Raw genomic sequence first — 19,310 nt, forward strand, 5'->3', positions numbered from 1 at the left:
TCCAATCACGCCTTGGAAAAGGTGAGTCTTTTGACTAGTTGTAAAGTTTTGGTATGAGGAATTCTAAGATCCAGAGGAAGTTTATTTGGCTTTAGTTCACACCTTTATCAGTAGTTGTTTTAGATGAGTTACATTCAGGGACACTAGATATTTCAGAGAAATATAGAAATCAAACAAAATAAAACATGGAAAAGAAAATAAGATGATACCTTTTTTTATTGGACATAACTTAATACATTTCTTGATTAGCTTTCGAAGGTTGCCCTTCTTCCTCAGATCAGAAATAAGCAAATGTGGTAGCAGATAGTATATATGAGAGAAACATCAAAGCATTACTTTGATAGTCTGACAGAGTGGGAGGGTGGGGGTGGGTCGGAGGTATGCATGGGGACATCAAAGCATTTCATTGATATTCTAACAGGATGGGTGTGGATAGGTGAGGGGTGGGGTGATAAACAGAGAAATACAACCTTATGGTTTATAATGGGCTAGAAAACCCAGATTCTTATTAAGTCCTGTCTGTAGGGTGTCAAAATATTCAATCCACCGCTCTACTTAGAGAAATATAGAAAAATGAAGGCAGATGTCTACTATCCCTTCCTCTCTCCTAGAGACCTTATGTACCTGTCCCAAGCTTTCTTGAATTCCGATACTGTTTTCCTCTCTACCATTTCCATTTTGAGGTTGTTTCTGAAGAGTAATATTAGCAAAATCCGCCCATTCCTCTCTGTACAGACCACCCGAACCCTCGTCCACTCACTCGTTACCTCTCGTCTTGACTATTGCAACCTTCTCCTCGCTAGTCTCCCGCTTAGCCACCTATCCCCCCTTCAATCTGTCCAAAATTCCGCCGCATGTCTTATCTACCGCGTGAACCGATACTCTCATATCACCCCTCTCCTCAAGTCGCTTCACTGGCTCCCGATCCGCTACCGTATACAGTTCAAGCTTCTCCTAATGACTTTCAAATGCACTCAATCTGCAGCCCCCCATTACCTCTCTTCCCTCCTCTCCCCCTATGTCCCCACCCTTAACCTCCGCTCTCAGGACAAATCACTCCTATCTGTACCCTTCTCCACCACTGCTAACTCCAGACTCCGCCCCTTCTGCCTTGCATCACCTTATGCCTGGATCAGACTCCCCGAGCCCATACGCCATGCGCCCTCCCTGCCCATCTTCAAGTCCTTACTCAAAGCCCATCTCTTCTCCCTTGCTTTTGGCACCTAACCACCTTCCCCATTCATGATACCTACACTGACTACATAGCTTGTTACCTTTAGATTGTAAGCTCTCTTGAGCAGGGACTGTCCTTCCCCATGTTTTAACTTGTACAGCGCTGCGTAACCCTTGTAGCGCTATAGAAATGCTAAGTAGTAGTAGTAGTAATTAGCCCTTGCTCTCAGTAAAATACAGGCCAATGGCACAAAATAAGAGCTAGGCTTCTTAAAATCAAAATAATCTCTGAGCATACTGACAAAATGAAACTAAAGGAGACAGAAAAGCAGGGATAGAGCTTCTCTGAATCTAGGCAACTTGCCAACAACCTTAGCTACGGAGCAAGGACACCTGCTCCTTGTCTAACAGTTCAGCTGCATTTTGAAAGGACCGTACAATTTAGGCCTCTGTAAGAATTACAGATCACCTTTGACACAGTTACATTGCTGAAGTAAGTGCTCAGAGAGCTGACAGAGGGTGGAGGGAATCTACTCTGTAGATAATGAGGAGACTGGCACCTACAAGACCTCATGAGCAAGATTGTTTTGATTATGTACTGGGTCAGCTGCACCCCGGGTGAGAACATCCAAAGGAGGGGGCTAGGGGAGAGTTTGGGGAACATGCAAAGTCATCTAATAAGATGCGCATCTGAGCATATCTTGTTTATACTTAGAGCTTGAGAATATGTGAAGTCATTTTGATCAACTGATAAGGGCCGAAGAACCCTGGTGACAAAGCTGGGGTCCATTGAAATGAATAGGGTGAAAATAGTATAACAATGGGAGTCAGAAGGGTATTAGATCAGAAGACTCCAGAAGGTCAGAGAGAGAGAGAGGACTTGTCGTGGACTGCTGTTCAAACCATACAAATACCTGATTTGCCTGTTCTGCTGCTGGTGAGATTGAAATAAACTATCTTCTTATATCCCAGTCTGGGGAGGATGAGGTCAGAGTAATTGGTGGGAACACGCAAATTATTTACTAGAGAGAGCCCCTGGCTTCCGCTGCCCAAACCGGTGAGGCAGATCTAATTAATTACATTTCACAAATTCACCACCCCTTCCGTGAAGAAGTATTTCCTCGGGTTACTTCCCCTTTCACCTTCATCCTCTGCTTCCTCGTTCCACAGCTTCCTTTCAGTTACTACTACTACTACTACTATTTAGCATTTCTATAGCGCTACAAGGCGTATGCAGCGCTGCACATAGAAGAAAGACAGTCCCTGCTCAAAGAGCTTACAATCTAATAGACAAAAAATAAATAAAGTAAGCAAATCAAATCAATTAATGTGAACTGGAAGGAAGAGAGGAGGGTAGGTGGAGGCGAGTGGTTACCAGTGGTTACGAGTCAAAAGCAATGTTAAAGAGGTGGGCTTTCAGTCTAGATTTAAAGGTGGCCAAGGATGGGGCAAGACGTAGGAGCTCAGGAAGTTTATTCCAGGCATAGGGTGCAGCGAGACAGAAGGCGCGAAGTCTGGAGTTGGCAGTAGTGGAGAAGGGAACAGATAAGAAGGATTTATCCATGGAGCGGAGTGCACGGGAAGGGGTGTAGGGAAGGACGAGTGTGGAGAGATACTGGGGAGCAACAGAGTGAGTACATTTATAGGTTAGTAGAAGAAGTTTGAACAGGATGTGAAAACGGATAGGGAGCCAGTGAAGGGTCTTGAGGAGAGGGGTAGTATGAGTAAAGCGACCCTGGCGGAAGACGAGACGGGCAGCAGAGTTTTGAACCGACTGGAGAGGGGAGAGGTGACTAAGTGGGAGGCCAGCAAGAAGCAGATTGCAGTAGTCTAAACGAGAAGTGACAAGGGTGTGGATGAGGGTTTTGGTAGAGTGCTCGGAAAGAAAGGGGCGGATTTTACGGATGTTGTAAAGAAAGAAACGACAGGTCTTGGCAATCTGCTGGATATGAGCAGAGAAGGAAAGAGAAGAGTCAAAGATGACCCCAAGGTTTCAAGCTGAGGAGACAGGGAGAATGAGAGAGCCATCAACAGAAATAGAAAACGGGGGGAGCGGGGAGGTGGGTTTGGGGGGGAAAATGAGAAGCTCGGTTTTGGTCATATTTAATTTCAGGTGGCATTGAGACATCCAGACAGCAATGTCAGACAAGCACGCTGAAACTTTGGTTTGGATGCAAGGTGAGATATCAGGGGTAGAAAGGTAGATTTGGGAGTCATCAGCATAGAGATGGTAGGAAAAGCCATGGGATGAGATTAATTAACCAAGGGAAGAAGTGTAGATAGAAAAGAGGAGGGGACCAAGAACAGAACCCTGAGGTACGCCAACAGGCAGAGGGATAAAAGTAGAAGAGGATCCACCAGAGTGAACACTAAAGGTGCGGAGGGAGAGGTAGGAAGAGAACCAGGAAAGGACAGAGCCCTGGAATCCAAGTGAGTATTTCCTCGGGTTACTTCCCCTTTCACCTTCATCCTCTGCTTCCTCGTTCCACAGCTTCCTTTCAGTTGAAAGAGACTCACCTCCTGTGCATTTATTCCTCTATTTAAATGTCTCCCCTCTCCCCCTCCATATTGTGGGGCCCATTTACAAAGGCATATTAGGCTCTCCACGTGTGCAGCATGTGCCCAAGTGCGACTGCCACCAGGCTACCACTCCCCCTGCCAGTAATTTCAGATTTGATACATGTGCCCAATTACGGCACGCACTGAGCCCCCTTTTACCAAAGTGAGTAAAAGACTGTCTCTTTTTTTGTTTTTAAAGAAATGGCTGTGCAGTAGGTGAACCACTTACCGAGCAGCCATTTCAGGGGGGAGCACTTACCACCACATGTTGAGGTGGCATTAAGGGCTCCAGTGCTAACCCAACAGTAACCGGGGAGTGATTACCACCGGGTAAAACCAGCAGTTGCGGAAACAGGAAATGAGGGCGGGATATGAGTTTTAAGCGCTGGCTGGGCGGCAGGAAAGCAAGGAGGGCTGTTGAGTGAGAAGAGGGCGGGTAGGTTGGGCTGGGGACGTTGGAACCAGAACTTCGGATGACTGACAGCCAGGAAAATATTGGGGGTGATTGAGCACCCACAGAGTCGGCGCCTATGACTCAGAGAGGGAGGGAGGGGGTCCTGGAACTCAGAGGGGAGGAGAGGGAGGAGGGCATGGAACTTGGAAGGGAGGGGGGCTGGAACTCGTAGGAGAGGGGGAGGAGGAGAGGGGGGCCTGGAACTCAGAGGGAAGACGGGGGGAGGGAGGGGGCGATTCTCTCCTCACCTCCAATGTTCTGTGGCTCACTGGTGCTGGCTTCCCTTCCCTCTCACTGATCAGCCCTCTGACGTCATCGCAAGGGCAGACCAATGGGAAGTGTGTTACGAACCCAGGCATCCAGACGTAGAATGGCGGTGCAAATTATTATATAGGATGGTTTAATTTAAAAATTTTTATACCGCCTTTCTTCATCAAAAACCCAAGCAGTTACAATAAACAAATTAAAATCATATAAACTAACAGAGAAGGAATGTCATAATTAATAGAACAGAGAAGATGAAAGAATATAATAAGAAGAAAGAAAGAAGTCGGTATAGTAGATTGCTCAACGCTGCAACTGCAACTCAGGAGCTTTTGCTGTCTTTTTTTCTATCTGTTTGGCCACCTTAAGATCATCACATATGATCACACCAAGTCCCACTCCTCTTTGCTGTACAAAGGTTCTTCGCCCCCTAAACTGTACCGTTCCCTTAAGTTTTTGCAAGGACTAGGGGACACTCAATGAAATTACATAGAAATACTTTTAATACGAACAGGAGGAAATATTTTTTCACTCAATGAATAGTTAAGCTCAGGAACTCTTTGCCTGAGGATGTAGTAACAGTGGTTAGCGTATCTAAGTTAAAAAAAGGTTTGGACAAGTTCCTGAAGGAAAAGTCCATAGTCTGCTGCACCCCCTGCTGAGAGTCTGCGAGATGAAGCTTCTTGTTCTATCTGGCCTTCACTTTCTCCCCAAACTCTGGCTGAATAATTTCATGATAAGGTTCACAAGATTAAACTTGAATTCACAACCAGCTCACCTCCACCCCTCCTTTATCCACTCTCTCAACCCTCCAACCCCTGACTCCTTTTCTTCCTTTTCTGAAATCACTGAAGAGGAAAGTATACATCTTCTTTCCTCCTCAAAACTAACCACCTGCTCCACTGACCCTATTCCCACTCATCTACTCAACACTATCTCTCCCACTGTCATCCCTTTCATCTGTCATATCCTCAATCTTTCACGTTCCACTGTGACTGTCCCTGATGCCTTCAAACATGCTGTAGTCACACCACTCCTCAAAAAACCTTCACTGGATCCTACCTCTCCTTCCAACTATCGCCCCATCTACCTCCTCCCTTTCCTATCCAAGATACTCGAACGTGCTGTTCACCATCATTGCCTTGACTTTCTTTCATCTCAAGCTATTCTTGATCCACTCCAATCTGGCACTTGTTAAAGTCTCCAATGACCTGTTCCTGGCCAAATCCAAAGGGCTCTATTCTATCCTCATCCTTCTCGATCTATCTGCTGCTTTTGATACTGTCGATCACAGCCTATCCTTGGCACGCTGTCCTCACTTGGATTTCAGAACTCTGCTCTTTCCTGGTTTTCTTCTTATCTCTCCCAGCATACTTTTAGTGTATACTCTGGTGGATCCTCCTTTTCCTCTATCCCACTGTCAGTGGGTGTACCTCAGGGATCCGTCCTGAGACCTCTCCTTTTCTCCATCTATACTTCCTCCCTTGGTGCTCTGATCTCATCCCATGGTTTTCAGTATCATCTTTACGCTGACGACTCCCAGATCTACCTCTCTGCACCAGAAATCTTGGCAGGAATCCAGGCCAAGGTTTCAGCCTGCTTGTCTGACATTGCTGACTGGATGTCTCACCGCCACCTGAAACTTAATATGACCAAGTCTGAGCTTCTTATCGTCCCACCTAAACCAACCTCTCCCCTTCCCCCATTCTCTATTTCTGTCGATAGCACGCTCATCCTTCCTGTTTCATTTGCTCGTAACCTTGGGTTCCTCTTCGACTCCTCTCTCTCCTTCTCTACACATATTCAGCAGACTGCTAAAACCTGTCATTTCTTTCTCTATAATATTGCCAAAATTTGCCCTTTCCTTTCTGAGCATGCTACCAGAACCCTCATCCACACTCTCATCACCTGTCGCTTAGACTACTGCAACTTGCTTCTCATAGGTCTCCCACTCAGCCATCTGTCTCCTCTTCAATCTGTTCAAAATTCTGCTGCACGACTAATATTCTGCCAAAGTCACTATGCTCATATCAGCCCTCTCCTCAAGTCGCTTCACTGGCTCCCTATCCATTTCTGAATACAGTTCAAACTCCTCTTATTGACCTATAAGTGCATTCACTCTGCAGCCCCTCAGTACCTCTCCACCTTCATCTCTCCCTACATTCCTCCCCGGGAACTCTGTTCACTAGGTAAATGTCTCCTAACTACACCCTTATCCAACGCTAACTCCAGACTCCGTTACTTTTATCTTGCTGCACCATATGCCTGTAATAGACTTCCTGAGCTGCTACGTCAAGCTCCATCTCTAGCCGCCTTCAAATCCAGGCTAAAAGCCCACCTGTTTAATGCTGCTTTTAACTCCTAACTTTTTCACTTGTTCGTAACCCTTATCTTATCTTCCTCACGTCAATAGTCCTGTCTGTCTGTCCTGACCCTTATCCCTTATTTGTCCTGTCTGTCTGTCCAAATTAGATTGTAAGCTCTCTTGAGCAGGGACTGTCACTTCATGTTCAATTGTAAAGTGCTGCATACGTCTAGTGGCGCTTTAGAAATGATAAGTCGTAGTAGTAGTAGTAGGTAGGAAGGACCTTTGTCAGGGACTTTCTGTATTTTGACGACACCAGGGCTGTCTGCCCATTTGGGCTGTTTCCTGTAACTGCCTGTGGGTTTTTGGTCACTTTTTAGCCTTTGACTGCAGGTTGGGTGCTTTTTCGCTGCCCCCGTAGCCATGTTTTAAGAAGTGCTGCTAGACGCTAGTCCCTGAGCTTCCTTCTCTCCTATTGGTCTAGCAGGCACTTCTTAAAACACGGCTAAGGAGGCAGCGAAAAAGCACCCAACCTGCAGCCAAAGGCTAAAAAGTGCCCAAAAACCCACAGGCAGTTACGGGAAACAGCCCAATTGGCAACAAGGAGGGCAGACAGCCCTGGTGTCGTCAAATTACAGAAAATCCCTGACAAAGGTCCTACCTCAGAGAGACACTCCCTTATTTTCAAACTCATTACAAGTTATAATGTGAAACAGAAACTGAATTCCTGCTCTCATAATCATTTCTTGTAAGAATCATGGCTGCTGCAAACCCTGTTGAGAATCTGCGAGATGAAGCTTCTTGTTCTATCTGTCTGGATTATTTTATAGATCCAGTAACTACAGACTGTGGACACAACTTCTGTCACTCCTGTATCACTCAGACCTGGGAAGAGAGAGACACAAACTTCCCCTGTCCCCAGTGCAGGGCAATGTCTCTGCAGAGAAACCTCAGACCTAACAGGCATCTGGCAAATATGACAGAAATGGTGAAAAAGCTCAGTCAGACTTCAGTGAGACCAAAAAAGGAGAATCTGTGTGAGAAGCATGAAGAGAAACTGAAGCTGTTTTGTCAAGAGGATCAGAGAGCAATTTGTTTGGTCTGTGACAGATCCCGGGATCACAGATCTCACAACGTGATCCCCATAGAGGAGGCTGCACAAGAATACAAGGTATGTGCATTTAATGAAATTACTGAAAATTGACATTTTCAATCTCATAAAACTAGGAGTTGAATTAGCAGAGTTTGAAACATGAGCAGGAAGATCAATCATCAAAACTTGAACCTGGCTGGTGTCTATTTGGGCATCTTCATTATACTTTCAGGGGTCAATATTCAGCCTGTGAGTTGTGGCTCCCCGAAGGAATACAGGTATTGCCAATACTCCATGTTGTACCCGAGTACCTAAACAGATGAAGTTAGGGCACCTTGTACATGGTGCAGTTTACCTGGTTATGGGAGAAAGGGAATGGGACGATATACTGCCTTTCTGTGCCTTTTACAACTCCAGTTCCACTCTGACTCTGCTCCTGGATCAGCCCTCCACTGCCTGTGGAGGTCTCTGCCAAAATCCAGGAGCAAAATCCGATTAAGGGCTGCTGACTCTTCTCGTTCTGTTGTTTAATATTGGCTCATGGCCACTTAAGCACAATTTAACCAGACAGGAACCTACCCTGCCTGGTTATATCACTTTGAATATTGACCCCTCAGAATTCAATTATCTTAAAGAAATTATCTAAAGTGGAAGGAACATCTCGTATCTACTGTTGAGTCTGAAATTGTGGTTATCTAAATAATTACATGCTAATCAAGAATGCTTTAATATTCACAGAAAAAGCTTAAAATGCGCCTGAAGCCTCTGAGAAAGGATCTGAAACATCTTATGAACTTCCAATTGACTGAAGAGAAGAAGACTGAAGAGCTGAGGGTGGGTGTCTGTGTCTCCTTCTGAGCCAATTTCTGCAGGGTTTTTGTTCCTCTCCCTACATCAATCCCCTGAATATTTATTTATTTATTTATTTATTGCATTTGTATCCCACATTTTCCCACCTCTTTGCAGGCTCAATGTGGCTTACAATACATCATGAATAGTGGAAGTATATAAGAAAATAGACATTTAGTATTACAGAAGGATCTTGGGTAACATGATAATGATAAAACATGATAGTAATATAATAGCAAATATTATAAGACAATTCTGGATATATGTGGAGGAGTTCGCATTTGTTGATCTTTGTGGTATGCCTTGTTAAAGAGATGGGTCTTCAGTAGTTTGCGGAAGTTAGTTAGTTCATAGATCGTTTTTAGGTTGCGCGGCAGCGCGTTCCAGAATTGTGTGCTCATGTAGGAAAAGAATAATAGAATTCAATGTGCCTCGTTACTTATAGTATTGGTTCGTTATTGGCTGAAAACAGGCAGATTCTGAATCTGTATGTGGAATGTAACATTGTATTTATTGCAGAGAGGTAGTGTGGTGTGGGCTGCAAAATGGGAAAAGAGCACTGGGCTCAGGCTTGATCCAGTCCAGCAGTGTAGAGTGGGGGTCTCTGGGGCTGTTCTGGTGCCAGGAAGGATGTCTGCAGGGCTCTGTGTTGCACTGGGGCCGGTTAGGGGGAAGGAATTGGAGCAGTAGCCTGGTCGTGAGAACTGAAAGTGTCTCTGGTGTGGGGAAGCAGACCGAGAGGTAGGCAGGAGCCTGTAAAAGAGAAAGAAGTAAGTTCTAGGCCCACTGGGGAAAACAGTGGCCTGATTCGGGGCCATGCTGGGCTCCAAAGTGTGGCAGCTGGCTGACCATGTTGGAAACCAACTTAAGCATCAATGGGTCCAAAGTAGGAGCCCCGACAAACCCAGAATTATGTGCATGGGTGCACTAGAAGAGAGAGAGGAGAAGAAGATCCTAATGAATTCTGAGGAAGGGACAGAATGGGTAGATGCAGGGGGTAGATGCTGGGGAAGAGTGAAATGGAGGCTGCTTGTGGTAAGAAAGGAGGGAGACCCCTCTTCTGCTCACTTAGAAACAATATGGGGACAACAGTGGTACTGGGATGGGTACATTGCACATGGGGAGAGAGGCAGAGGGAGTTGTTGGGCAGGTGATGGAGAAGATTGTGAAAGGGGGATATGCTTCTGAGTATGGTGAGAGAGGAAGGCTGGGAAAAGAGTGGGTGGTGAGAGGAGGAAAGCTGTGCTGGAGTCACTATTGTTCAAGGAGGAAGTGCTGTACCAGAGCCACCACTGAGAGGAGGGTAATGGAGCCACTGCAACAAAATCACTCTTTTGTTACTGAGAATTATCTCTCCTTGTTTAATCCAGACTGAGACAGAGAGGAAAAGGCAGATAGTTGAGTCCGGATTTGAAGAGTTACAACAGTTTCTGAATAAGGAGAAGCAGATCCTTCTCTCGAGACTGGAAGAGGAAGAGAAGAAGATTCTCCAGAGAATCATGGAAACTGTGACCCAGCTAGGAAAGCAAAGTTCCTCCCTCATGCAGCTGATCTCCGAGATAGAGGAGAAGAGTCAGCAGCCGGCCAACGAGTTGCTGAAGGTGAGATTAGCAAATCTATTTCTAAGGAGGTTACACATCTTCTAGGAGGAATCAGGGAATTCAAGTAGCAGATCAAAATATCTTATAATAATAAGGGCTGATTTTTCAGCCAGGAGTCACTTAACAAATCAGAGCTTTTAAAATAATTTCATGGGGCTTAAATATCCAAATCCTCCTGCTCTGAAGAAGGTGTAAATTGCTGTATGTGCTCTACACAAGTTATGTGTTTTTAATTATCTATATTTGACTCACTGAGTGAAAAGGTACCAAATGTAGTGCCGTCCTGGGCATTTCTGGGTTCAGGGTCTGTGAAATTGGCAATCTTAATAGATATGTTATACTCTTTTAAATTCAACGAGCACTCGGGAGTCAACAGTTCATGGAAACTCAACTGATTTTGGAGTGGAGGAGTAGCTTAGCGGTTAGTCAAGCAGATTCTGATCTTGGGGAACTGGGTTCGATTCCCACTGCAGCTCCTTGTGACTCTGGGCAACTCAATTAACCCTCCATTGCCCCAGGTACAAAATAAGTACCTGTACTATGTAAACCACTTTGAAGGTAGTTGCAAAAAAAAAAAACAAACACCACCAAAAGGCAGTATTTCAAGTCCCATTCCCTTTTTATTTCAACTCTGCAAAAAAAGGAACTTCCAACTGTGTGAACTTTTCATCTTTGAATGGAAGTCTTCTAAAACCACAATCCTTCTGTATTCTCCTCTCCTGGATTTATTTGCAGATGCTCTTCAGCAGGACTATATACAGTTTCTACAATGATCCTGTCCATGCCTATCCCCGAGAATAAGATTCCCAAAGACTTTGCTCCTCTCAGATGTATAGGACCTGACCTCCCTGCAGGGTGACCCTTTGCATTGGCACCACCCTAATCCTGGGATGGGCACTCTCTGGCTCCGATCCCATGCTCCCGGGCTGGGTCTCTCTACTGCCTACCCATCGCTCTCCACCTTCAGAGTTGCCGCTCTGCTGAGCCACAAATCTCCTCTAGTGGTCTATTTCTCTTACCTGAGATTCCTCTTTACTCCTCCAGGTCAGTGGTAGGGGACCATAAGGCAACCAAAGACCCAGTACCATTTCCAGTAGCCCATCCTACCCAGATCCCCCCCCCCCCCAAGTCCTGTCGGCCACCAGCACCCAGGGGCCCAACCACTGGGGAACAGCAGTCATCACAGGTGAAGAACTGAGTTTTCCAACTGCTACTCCTGGAACAGAGTTCACGCATGCTGGCCTAGTACTTCTGGTCTTGGAACAGCACAAGGGCTCACCAACTCTGGCTGTCACCATGATTCTCCTGACAAACTGTAACAACATAAATAACAGAAATAAAGTCTATAAATGTTTGGACAATTAAATTGGGCAACTTTCATCTTTGAAAGTTTTGTGTGCTGTAGGGTCAGTAGTGAAGGACTATGCAACTTTTTCACAACATTGATGTTTTTCATGTTCTTCAGCCTTAAAACTGTGTAGTATGTGATTTCTGGGGGTTAATTGATAAATATTTCTCATTTTTTAAAGCTGTAGTTAGTCCATACCTGAGGCTGAAATTTTGCTGGATTATACAGTTGATATCTCTCTATCCTCTGGTAGAATGAAGTCACTTACCCCACTTTTGATACCTTTTCACCCAGTGTGTCACATATGCACATATCTCAGGCCCTTGAGAATGTCTACAGGCAGGTCACGGATCAGAGCCACTAAGGAGGTTTCAGTACTGTGCCCCATCCAAAAGTCTGATTGATTGGCATGAAGGACCTGTGTTTTATCTAAATACTTGAAAAGTTGCCCAAGTATCAATTACAACTTAGGAGATAAATGTTAGGTTTGAAACAGGCTGATACATTGTTTCCATAATGAGTTTGGGTGTTTCTTATAGATTTTTGGATGCTGATCATAGAAATGGCATCAAAATTTTGTAGCTGTTATGTGATTGAGCAGAGCTGTGAGTAGAGTATCCTAATGTATAATGTGTTCTCATAAACTGTGAAATCTAACTAGAAATATTCTCTGTTTCATTTCCCTTTAGGATGTGAAGGATGCTCTGAGCAGGTACAAGTTAGTTCTCTGTCCTTTTCTATGTGGCTGGATGGGTTTGAGTGAGGAAGAAGGGAATTAATTTATTGGTGAGAAGGGATTGAGTGAGGAGAAGGAGAGTTAAGGTGTGGAGGAAGCACTGAGAAATTAAGGGGAAGAGATGGAGGAGAGGGGAGGAGAATTACAGACCTTCCCTCCCTTCCCCCTCCCTATTTCATCCCTGTACTGCCAGAACTTCTCTCCCGCCAACCTCTCTGTCCTCACCTATTTGGCCATCCATAAATCCTCTCTTCATTCCCACCAAACTCCACCCTGTGAATCTCTTTTCCACCTCTACCCAACCCTAGTGCAAAAGGAGGTGCTGGTGATGGTCTCTGCTCTGACGCTCTCCATAACAGAGTAATTCTATAAAAATGTGTTTATATTTCTTTGAAGGGTGAATAAACCCGTGGATAATGGTGAGCCAGTCGATATTGTTTATCTGGATTTTCAGAAGACATTTGATAAGGTTCCCCTTGAATTTCTCATGAAAAGAACAAGAACGTCATGGGATAGGAGACAGTGTCCTATTGTGGATTAAGAACTGGTAAAAAAGATAGAAGACACAGTAGGGTTAAATGGTCAATATTCTCAGTGGAGAAGGATAAATAATGGGGTTCCTCAGGGTCTGTGCCTGGACCTCTACTTTTTAACTTAGTCACAAATGATTTAGAAATGGGACTAATGAGTGAGGTGATTTAAATTGCTAAGGACATAAAGTTATTCAAAGTTCTTACAACACAAGATGATTGTGAAAAATTGCAAGAGGACCTTACATGACTGGGAGACTTAGAATCCAAGTGGCAGATGACATTTAGATCTAGATTCTATAAGTCCAAAACATCTAAGTGGAAAACGTACAAAATCAAGCCATTATGTGGTCCAGCATTCTTAGTAGACTGGCCACACAGACATCCCAGCAGAGCAGTGGGGCACCCTAGGAGGTACTGCAGTGGAATTCACATAAAAGGTCCCAGGTACATATCTTACCACTGCCCCATTATCTTGTATGGTGAGCCCCCCAAACCCACCAGAAAAACTACTGTACACAACTACAATAGCCTTTATGGCTGCAGGTCTCACTTATATATAGGCACAATAGGCTTTTGGTAAGTTTTGGAAGGCTCACACTTTTCACTATGTGTAACAGATAGAGTGAGATATGGGCCTGGGTCCCCTTCTGTACACTGCACTGACCACTAGGCTACTCCAGGGACCTCCTTGCTGCTCTAATAGTACTGACCATAACATCTGAGGCTGTCATAGAGGCTGCTATGCACTGTTTCTTTCACATCTTTGGGGGGGGGGTGGGAGGGGGTCAGTGAGCACTAGGAGAATAAGGGGGGTCATGCCGTAATTCCTCCAGTAATCATTTGGTCATTTAAGGCACCTTGTTGTGACTTAGTTGTGATAAAAACAAATCTAGACCAAAACATCTAAATTGTAGCCCTGGATATTTTTGTTCTGTTCCATTGTGGCAGAAAAACATCCGAGTGTTAGGAATGCCCAAATCCCGCCCTTAACACACTCCCTTGCATAGGAAAATGTTTAAAAAATGGGTTTCCAAATGCCAATTTTTCAATGTTTACCTATTTATTTTTATTACATTTGTACCCCATGCTTTCCGACTCATGGCAGGCTCAATGTGGCTTACATATTGTATACAGGTACTTAGTTGTACCTGGGGCAATGGAGGGTTAAGTGACTTGCCCAGAGTCATAAGGAGCTGCCTGTGCCTGCAGTGGGAATGAAACTCAGTTCCCCAAGATCAAAGTCCACCACTCTAACCACTAGGCCACTCCTAGTCCCATAATCACAGAAAACTGAGTGTTCATGGTATATCTCATTCCTTCCACTGTTCATATCTCTATCCCCTGGGTGTGAACATCTCCCAGAATAATCCCAGTGACTCTCTAACCCATAGGTGTCAGAAAATGAAGTTTCCAGAACCGGAGGCTGTTTCTACTGATCTGAAAATAGGTTTCCAATTGAGTTACCCTCAGCAGCTGAAGAAATGGATTACAAAATTTGGAGGTGAGGAATTGATCTCTTTTTAATTTGGTTTGGCCACTTTACAGATGCTCTGGATGATGCAGAAATAAAAGTCTAAATCTGAGAAACAGACACTGCAGTAAAATGCAGTGTTACATTGTTCACACCGTAGTAAATTATAGTGTTACATTGTTCAGCCCCCAGGAAAATACAGTGTTACATTGTTAACCCTGCAGGAAGTTACAGTGTTCTACTGTTCACCCCACAGTAGGACTCAGTGTTACATTGCTGAGCCCCAGGTAAAATACAATGTTGCACTGTTCACCCACTGTAAGATACATTGTTACAATATTCAGCACACCACAATATTCACCTAACAGGAACCTTCTTATAATACTTCAAAACTGAAAAACACCTTATAGAAAACCTACTTCAGAAACTCAGGAACTAAATTTATTATATTTATTTGTCTAAAATAATTTATAATCTGCAGTTCTAGGTACGGTATATTACAACCTACATGAAGGCAATATAACATTTAATTGAGACCATGACATTCATATCAATCACTGACAGACATTATGTATCATTAACATACACTCTGTGAATACCTGATAAACATAACAGTATTTATACTTCAGTGATGATCAATCACCAGAAGGAACTGAGTATATAAAAAGGATTTCAACTGTTTTCTAAAGTTTAAGTGATCAGCCTGTAATTGGATTTCTCCTGGGAAAACATCCCATATATTAGATCCAGCCATTGAGGCAGTGGCGTAGCCAGACCTGACATTTTGGGTGGGCCCAGAGCTAATATGGGTGGGCACTGTGTATATAGGTATGAGTAGTGTTTCTTGGGATACTACAAAATAATGCTTTAGAATGCACTTGATGACAGATTTCTAAGTAGTGTACCCAACAGCTGTACTGCAGAGCCCACCTGCACCCAGAAACCCACCTACATAAAATTTAAAACTGGGTGGGCCTGGGCCCACCCAGGCCCACCCATAGCTACGCCCCTGCATTGAGGGAGTAATATTGAAGCTGTGATGTTCAGCGTCTTTTAAACACTGGCCACTGTAGGTTTTTTATACCTGGATACTGTACCAAGATACTGAGTATGTGGATATACATTGTAAAGTGGATCCCCTTTTCTCCGTGGTTGCAGCGCTTCCAAAAAACGCCAAAAAAAACAGACTCCAGTATGGCTCCCTTTTTTCTCAAAAAAAAAACAATGAGGCTTTTTATTAAACAGGACGGTCGTCCCTCCTTCCCTCAGTTACGTCTCCAAAAACACCAAACAAGGTTACTCAGTACAGGCTTCAACATCTGCTTCCTCCCCCCAGTCACCTGGAGAGTAGCAGCAAAAGAAAAAAAAAACACACTGCGCAATTCAGCCCTGGTTTTAAACCACAGTTCACCTTTTAGCCAGGCTTTAAACACAGCTCAGTCCCGCTAGGCTTTCAAAAACACAGTTCAATTTTTAGCCAAGCTTCAAAACACAGCTCAGTCCAGCTAGGCTTTCAAAAACACAGTTCAATTTTAGCCAAGCTTCAAAACACAGCTCAGTCCAGCTAGGCTTTCAAAACACACAGTAATGGCTTTGCGCGGGCTCAAAGCCTAGGGTCCCACCCTCTTGGTCAGTCATACTCCTACCTGACCTCCTCCCGCTTGACCCGGCTTGGCCCCGCTACTTCCTTGGCTTTCGCTGAGCCAGAGCTGAAAAGTCCATCGGCTCTTCCAGGGTGTTCTCCGGTTCAGTCAACTCCATAGGGCAAGGCTCACTCTCTGCCTCTCTCTCCTCAGGGGCCCAATCCATATTCTCTTCACCCCGCCCTTCTCCCAGCTGCTCACCCTTTCTTTCATTAAAGCTCTTTGGTGTCTCTTCTTTCTCCACCCACCTGTTCCACCACCTCTTCCACCAGGTTGGAGAATCAGCCTTACTCCTTCCCCTGCGGCCCCCCTCTGGAGACTCCTGGGAATGCACATAGTTTCTCTTATCCTCAGGTTCCCTTGGGGCATGTTGGGAGTTGTAGTTCCTTATTTCTAGTTCTTTCTTGGGGAATGCCTGCCTATAATGGGGGTATTCTTGCTTAGCCCAGGGTTCCCCTGAGGCATGCGGGGAGTTGTAGTTTCTTGCTCTCCTCTTTTCTTTCTGTTCCCCAGAGCTGCCTACATACTCTTTACAACATTGACTAGCAATATTGTGACGGGTACCGAATAATAACACATATAAAGTTACCACAGACTTTTTGCTGTCCTAACTTTATCCAGACTCTACCCAGGCTCAACCTCCAGACCATCCTGGCACTGCATCAATAATGCCGAGAAAGACTGTCCAAATTTCAGCGCTATTATTGACCCTGAGATTAGAAGTTTAGTGTGGGCAGTAGAAGGATAGACTGCTCAGAGTTGTTGCAGTATAGTGACGGGGTAACGTACCAAGAAACTATTATCTATTGGTGAAAATCTGAGAGAATTCTGACCCCAGACAAAAACATTGAACATCTCGGTAGATGGAGTCCATAAGCCCCATCCAGTCTGCCCATCTCACTTACCACAGACCTTCAACCATCATTTTGCAGACCCTGAGAGATTCTTTTGTCTTCACCTCCCCTGTGAGAGACTCTTTCACAGATCCACCTTCCTTTCCATGAAAAACTATTTCCTCAGGTTGGTTTTGTTTATGGTGAATGTTGAAAATCAGTGATAAAGAGCATATATTGAAGCCACAGAGCCGTAATATAAAAAAAAATACAAAATGTGGAAGGCACTAGGCAAAAAAGCGTCAAATATCTAAAATGACAAGTTGGCAAAAACCATCAAACCAATCTCACTCTCTTGCCAGTGTTTAAAACAAAATGGATCAAATGAGCAGCGGCATACCAAGGGCGGGGTGGTGGGGGCGGTCCGTCCCGGGTGCACACCGCCTGAGGGGTTCAAAGAGCAGCCGCGCGTCTCTCAGCTCCGCTGGTTCCCTGCTCTCTTTGCCCCAGAACAGGTTACTTCCCGTTCCGGGTCAGAGGAAGCAGGGAGCAAGCAGAGCCGAGAGCTGTGCGGCTGCTCCCAGCAGGCAAGAATGCACCCAGGGGGGGTGCGTATCGGCGATCCGCCCTGGGTGGCAGTCGACCTAGGATCGTCACTGCAACTGTGATTTTGTAAGAATAAGGGTCCTTTTACTAACCCACAGTAAAAAGTGGCCTGCGGTAGTACGCGTGCGTCTTTTGAGTGCGGGATGGGCCATTTTTTACCACGTCTAGGAAAAGAGGCCTTTTTTTTAAGGAGCTGGAAAATGAATATGTTCTAAAATTGAAATTTGGCGCTCACTGTACACACATAGGCCCTCCCGTGCCTTTGTAAAAGGGCCCCATAGAGAGGCGAGCTACACACAAAAATTACTAAATCATGCGTGGGGCTGGTTACACATCTAAGTGGAAACAGTGCTTCAAATAAGACAAATAGTACATTACAAATAAAGCATAAATCTAAGCCGCTATGCCCAGAATCATACTGATGCACATTTAACCAAATTCAAAGACACAAGGTTGTGGTGTAGCAGACTAATAATGTAGACAAGTTAATTGTAAAAATGGAGGGAAGGGGTAGGGGATGCAGGGGTGGTCTTAGTCATTGCCGATTGTCACACGCTTAGGTGATATGTGGGTCGGATCATTTGGGTAAGCTTGCTTGAATAGATGGGTTTTCAGCGATTTCTGAAAGGGTAGATAATCGTTGATTGTTCGAATAGATCTTGGTAGGGCATTCCAGAGTTGGCTGCCAATGACGGAGAACTTGGATGCATAGTAGAAGGGAAATCTTGCCTCACCAATCTACTACATTTCCTTGAAAGGGTGAACAAATATGTGGATAAAGGGGAGCCGGTAGATACTGTGTATCTGGATTTTCTGAAGGCGTTTGACAAAGTACCTCATGAAAGACTCCAGAGGAAATTGGAGAGTCATGGGATAGGAGGTAGTGTTCTATTGTGGATTAAAAACTGGTTAAAAGAAAACAGAGAGTAGGGTTAAATGGTCAGTATTCTCAATGGAGAAGGGTAGTTAGTGGGGTTCCCCAGGGCTCTGTGCTGGGACCGCTGCTTTTTAACATATTTATAAATGATCTAGAGATGGGAGTAACTAGTGAGGTAATTAAATTTGCTGATGACACAAAGTTATTCAAAGTGGTTAAATCGCAGGAGGATTGTGAAAAATTACAAGAGGACCTTACGAGATTGGGAGACTGGGTGTCTAAATGGCAGATGACGTTTATTGTGAGCAAGTGCAAAGTGATGCATGTGGGAAAGAGGAACCCGAATTATAGCTACATCATGCAAGCTTCCACATTAGGAGTCACGGACCAAGAAAGGGATCTAGGTGTCGTCGTTGATGATACGTTGAAACCTTCTGCTCAGTGTGCTGCTGCAGCTAAGAAAGCAAATAGAATGCTAGGTATTATTAGGAAAGGAATGGAAAACAAAAATGAGGACGTTATAATGCCTTTGTATCGTTCCATGGTGTGACCGCACCTCGAATATTGTGTTCAATTCTGGTCGCCACATCTCAAAAAAGATATAGTGGAATTAGAAAAGGTGCAGAGAAGGGCGACAATAATTATAAAGGGGATGGGATGACTTCCCTATGAGGAAAGGCTGAAACAGGTTGGGCTGAAACAGGTTTGGAGAAAAGACGGCTGAAAGGAGATATGATAGAGGTATATAAAATACTGAGTGGAGTGGAACGGGTACATATGAATCGCTTGTTTACTCTAGGGGGCATGCGATGAAGCTACAAAGTAGTACATTTAAAAAAAATCAGAGAAAATATTTCTTCACTCAACGTGTAATTAAACTCTGGAATTCGTTGCCAGAGAATGTGGTAAAGGTGGTTAGCTTAGCGGAGTTTAAAAAAGGTTTGGACGGCTTCCTCAAGAAAAAG

The 19,310-nt window shown here is 44.6% G+C and overlaps 1 protein-coding gene across 1 annotated transcript in view; it reads left to right on the forward strand.

Moving 5' to 3' along the window:
* The window catches only part of LOC115468205 (E3 ubiquitin-protein ligase TRIM39-like), a 1,720,076-nt gene that overhangs the window by 1,688,366 nt on the left and 12,400 nt on the right, over positions 1-19,310 (forward strand). Inside the window, exons 8-12 of the mRNA XM_030199742.1 lie at positions 7,586-7,926; positions 8,587-8,682; positions 10,068-10,298; positions 12,336-12,358; positions 14,307-14,416. Coding sequence (XP_030055602.1) covers positions 7,586-7,926; positions 8,587-8,682; positions 10,068-10,298; positions 12,336-12,358; positions 14,307-14,416 — 801 coding nt within the window. The remainder of the gene's footprint in view (positions 1-7,585; positions 7,927-8,586; positions 8,683-10,067; positions 10,299-12,335; positions 12,359-14,306; positions 14,417-19,310) is intronic.

The sequence above is a fragment of the Microcaecilia unicolor genome, chromosome 4 (assembly GCF_901765095.1).
Source record: "Microcaecilia unicolor chromosome 4, aMicUni1.1, whole genome shotgun sequence".
Classification (NCBI taxonomy): Eukaryota; Metazoa; Chordata; class Amphibia; order Gymnophiona; family Siphonopidae; genus Microcaecilia; species Microcaecilia unicolor.